This window comes from Lycium ferocissimum, unplaced genomic scaffold (assembly GCF_029784015.1).
Source record: "Lycium ferocissimum isolate CSIRO_LF1 unplaced genomic scaffold, AGI_CSIRO_Lferr_CH_V1 ctg7450, whole genome shotgun sequence".
NCBI classification, from domain to species: domain Eukaryota; kingdom Viridiplantae; phylum Streptophyta; class Magnoliopsida; order Solanales; family Solanaceae; genus Lycium; species Lycium ferocissimum.
This window is the reverse complement of record NW_026726788.1, coordinates 33476-38712: the sequence shown is the minus strand read 5'-3', so window position 1 is coordinate 38712 and position 5237 is coordinate 33476. Positions and strand designations below refer to the sequence as shown.

Here is a 5237-nt window from a genome sequence, read left to right as displayed (position 1 = left end):
TTGTTTAGGAAGAAGCCATTTGCCATTCTTCTGATGGTCTTCTTTTGTCCATTTGTAATGCCTTCGGGATATTCCCGTCTTTCTAGATACATTTTGATGTCATTGTACCATGGCTTGCCATTTATCTCATTTCCCTTCCACTCGGGCAAATGGGCATAAGCTATGCTTTCAAGCTTATCCTTAGTAGGTCAATGTGACTGCTTTTAAGATGTTGGATCATTGATGCTATTGTGGCCAGTGCATCGGCAAATTCATTTTGTGCCCTCGGCGTATGTTGAAATTCGATATTTCTGAATTTCTTGCACAATCTTTGTGCCAAGTTCACATGTGGCATGATCTATTCACTCGGTGACCCATTCCTTGTACTTGATGAATCGAGCGTGTCAAAATCTCCAATGACCAGCAATTCATCGATATTCATATCCAAAGGCCATTCGGAGACCTAGAATGCAGGCCTCGTATTCAGCCATATTGTTGGTACAATGGAATTTGAGCTTTGCGGCCATGGGGTAGTGTTGCCCATTTTCTGATATCAGAACTGCTTCGATTTCGGAACCTTTGTAATTCATTGCTCCGTCGAAGAACAATTTCCAGCTAGTATAAGGTCCTGTTGCTTCTTCTTCTATGGCCAACACCCCTTCGTCTGGGAAATAGGTGCACATTGGTTCGATCTCTTCATCTACCAGACTTACAGGTAGTAAGTCAGCCAAAGCCTGTCCTTTAACGGCTTTATGCGTTATGTACACGATGTCAAATTCAAATTATAACATCTGCCATTTGGCCAATTTCCCGGCGGGCATTGGTTGACGGAATATGTACCTCAACAAATCCATTTTGGATATAAGATGAATAGTGTACGAAGAAAAATAATGTCTCAATTTCTGAGCCACCCAAGTTAGAGAACAACAGGTTTTCTCCACTAGCGTGTATCTTGCTTCATAAGATGTGAATTTTTTGCTCAAATAGTAAATGGCACGTTCCTTTTTCCCTTCTGCATCGTGTTGTCCTAACACGCAACTAAAGGCCTTTTCAGCAACTGACAAGTATAGCAGCAAAAAGTTCCCTGGCCTTGGTGGCACCAAGACAGGCGAATTGGACAGATATCTCTTGATAGTATTGAATGCCTCTTGGCACTCCTCTGTCCATTTTGTAGGAGCGTCCTTCTTTAAGAGTTTGAGGATGGGCTCCACGATGATGGTGGATTGAGCTATGAATAGTCCAATGTAATTTAACCTTCCCAAGAAACTCATGACTTCTTTCTTAGTTTAGGGAGGAGGTATTTCTTGGATTGCTTTGATCTTGTTGGGTCTAGCTCTATGCCCCTTCGACTGACTACGAACCCCAATAATTTTTCTACGGCATCCGAACGCACATTTGGCTGGCCGGTTCAATTTCAAGTTAAACTTTCGTTAGCCTATCGAAAAATTTCCTCAAATGTGTGGTATGCTCTGAACTTTCCCTTGACTTGATAATGACTTCGTCCACACAGACTTCAATTTCTTATAGATCATGTCGTGGAAAATGGTAGTCATCGCTCTCATGTATGTTACGCCGGCATTCTTGAGGCCGAAGGGAATTACCCTGTAATGGTACACTCCCCATGAAGTGATGAAGGGTATTTTCTCGGCATCTCTCTGTTCATTAAAATCTGGTGGTAGCCGGCAAAACAATCTACAAACGATTGTTGCTCGTATCTAGCACAATTATCTATGAGCATGTGGATGTTCGGGATTGGAAAATTATTGTCACACCCTGATCTTACCAGGGTGTGATGGGCACCCGACCCCATATTCGGAGCCGAGCGAACCCGCTGACTGTTATTACTCACATATTCTCTTTGGGTGCTTAAATCAAATGAAAGTAAAATACATAGTAAAATTTTCAAAATCTTTTTGTCGTTTCTCAAATTAAACCCAGTCTGTAAGCGTAAGGACTCTATAACATAATGTATAATAAAAAAACATGTCGGCTAAAGGTGGCCAATTTCAAAGGTCGACACTCTAGACCCACGACTCCTTCCCGCAAAGTCTCTAACTTCGAACAACCGCACAAAGATATATAATCTCGACTCTAAGCAAAGACCTGGTATAAATGTAGTCTACCAACTTCGCTGGAACATCTTCTCAATAGCTCTTACCGTCCGAGTGTACCGCGTGGCATGAAACGCACCCCCGAAGAAGAGGTGGTCCGATGCATACGAGCAATGTACCGAGTATGTAAGGCATGAAAATAATACAATCGTGAACATAGGTATGAACAACAATACCATGGGATCATAGAACATGTGATGAGATAAGAGGATAACCTTGTACGTGTGAATGCCTTTTTGGATACCATGCATGCTTGTCTTTCCCTTTTTAGAAAAAAAAAAACATTTCTTTTCATAGACGTAGAAAATAGAACTTATGTCATATCATGTCTTAACATATAGTATCGTATCATATCATATCATATCGTGTTATATCATATCAATTCATAGTATATCATGTATATCATAGCACCGAACAGCGTGATTCGCTCGCCCACATTCCGCCAAAATACTCCGGCTCGCCCATAAATCCCGCGTCCGGGCATCCCGCTTCCGGGATGATAAACCAGCTGACCAGGTGGCAATGAAACATGTTTCCCTTCCCATTCCCCATGTATCCCTTCCCCCACCCCATGTACATATACATATCTCATATACATATATCATATAAGCATGCCGGAGAGCCCAAGGAAAGTCATGTATCCATCGAAGTGACATAAGGTCGGTGACCTCCGATTACATTATGGAATAATCGTGATCACTTTGTCTCACCTTGAAGGAACGATAATTACAAGGCGAGACCATCAACGGAAAGTAACATTAAAAAAAAAACACGGAATGAAAATCATGGACATCATAAACGTTAATTTGTATGCTTTGAAATCTTTAGAAAATAGTATCATAACTAAGGAACAGAATTAAAGATCAAGAACTAGTTTAGCGCTTTCATACTCGCATTGGATTCTTGACTTAAGGCTCTTAGTCATGAAATCATTCTTGCCATACTTATCATAGACATATCCTCTTCCTTACATCATCGTTATCATTATCATCATAGAAATATTCTCAATAGAATAGTTACAACACTTATCGTTTGATAACGGAGCAATAAAGAAAATCCTGGAACAGTGGGCCCACCTCGAGTCAAATGAGGTGGCGTACACAATTTACATATGTTACATTCCAAGACGTCACTTATGAGAGTTTTAAGGTAGTCAGGTCCTATTTGTGCGAGTTCTAGATATTTAGGTAACTTTCCAACATTTCATGCAAAATATTAATTCAATTTTATTGAATGAAAAAGGGTTAATTTCAATCTCGGATTTCTAGGAAAGGAATTGTCCCCGAGGCCCGTGTCCAAACCTACTACGTCTAAGACATGCCAAGAAAGGAGGGTGAAACCTTACATACCTTTTCCGCCTACGCTACTCCAAATTTCAGGGCCCAAGTTCGGCCAAAATCTACAATTTGGTCACATTTACCAAACGTCAATTAGAGCATTTAGAAGTTGAATCTTAAGGTAACATTTGCCTACCGAAATTTCGGCGCATTTCCCCCGTAGAATACTCCATCCCACCAAGTTCAACTTGGCCAATTCAACAACAACAAACCCGAGAATGGAACTCGGCCACAGCAGTATCAATAATCATATCTTCCAACATTCAACAATTAATTCAAAACACACACTCCAACATTAGTAGCTCCTTTACATAATTCAATAACATTTCCTTAATATTGCACTCATTTCTTGACATTACAACAACAAACAACATACTACATAAAATTGGCCCCTTAACCTTACACAACACACACGGCCACACACATGCATATTCTCATGTTTTTTTTTCATTCATTTTTTCAATTCCACAACATGCATGAATTATTCCTGCAACTATAAGAAATCATACTAATGTCTCACCAACTTCTTCCATAATCCTCAAACAATCACAATTTCATTTCTAACCATTAAATCCTCATTTCCCATCATAGAATCCACAATTACAACAATCAACATACTAAATAAAAATTAACTCATCATCTCTACACAACACTATTCCATTCGGCTACACCACACACATGCATATTTCATGAGTTCCATTCTTTTCTACATACTACAATACTCACAAATCATCTATAACACATAGAAAAGGGAATTAAACCTTTACCTTCCTTCACTTGTCTTCTCACTTGGCTAGAGTTTCCAACTTACACAACCAATGCTTTTCTTATTCCAACAACCACTCCATGTTATAAAGGACCTTCCATTTGGTTAGAAAGGCTAGAAGAAATTAATTTTTCTTGACATCTTCTTGCTTCCAAAATTTGGCCACCATGGCCGAATATTTTTTTCTTCTTTCTCCTACTCTTCTTCTTTTTTTTTTCCAAGTCTTTCTCAAGTTAAAATGATGACCAACCTACATATATATATATATATATATATATATATATATATATACTTGGCTCCAATGGTAAGTGGACTCTTGTCCTCTTCTTGAAGTTTCCTTAATTACAATAAAAGATGACTTATTTTTTTGTCATCTTTCTTTCCATCTTTTTTTTTCTTCTTTTTAAATTCGGCCAACATGGCCCTTTCATGAAGCTTCTTCGAATCCTTTGGGAAATTACCATTTTGCCCCTAGTCTTTTCGATATTGCCATGAACCCTTTTTGTGAGTTTCCTTTTCGCCCTTAACCTTTCTCAATATTTCCATACTAATAAGGTTCATAAATAATATTCACAACCCATTTGTATATTTAAATAATTTTGGAAATAGTCTTGCCCTCGACATTCCTCGACTATCTCAAAATATTCGGACGTACAAAGTACGGGCTATAACAATTATCGTTTGGGCTAGCCTTTTAAAGATCTCGATAATCCATGCAAACTCTTATTTTGTCGTCCTTTTTGGGTACCGGGACAGTGTTGGCCAAACATGTGGGGTATGAAGTTACTTCCACCACTCCTACTTAATCTGTTTTTCCATCTCATCCTTGATTCGGATGCTAAGATCCAGTTTGAATTGCCTGGTTTTCTATTTCACTAGAGCAAAACCTGCATTGATGGGGAACTTAGGCGATACTACGCTAGTACTTAGTCCTGGCATGTCGGCGTATGACCATGCGGAGATATCCACGTACTCCCTTAGTAAACTTATCAGTTCTTCTTTTAAAGGCACGTCTAAGTGCGCACTTATCCTTGTCTCTTTGAC

At 39.2% G+C, this 5237-nt stretch overlaps 1 protein-coding gene across 1 annotated transcript; it reads right to left on the bottom strand.

Moving 5' to 3' along the window:
- Positions 1–407: 407 nt before the first annotated feature.
- Positions 408–1250, bottom strand: LOC132045643 (uncharacterized). The gene is made up of 2 exons (XM_059436223.1): positions 908–1250; positions 408–727 (listed from the first exon to the last, which is right to left on the bottom strand). Exons 1-2 carry the CDS (start codon positions 1248–1250, stop codon positions 408–410), a joined length of 663 nt encoding a protein of 220 aa, XP_059292206.1.
- Between the last annotated feature and the right edge of the window lie 3987 nt (positions 1251–5237).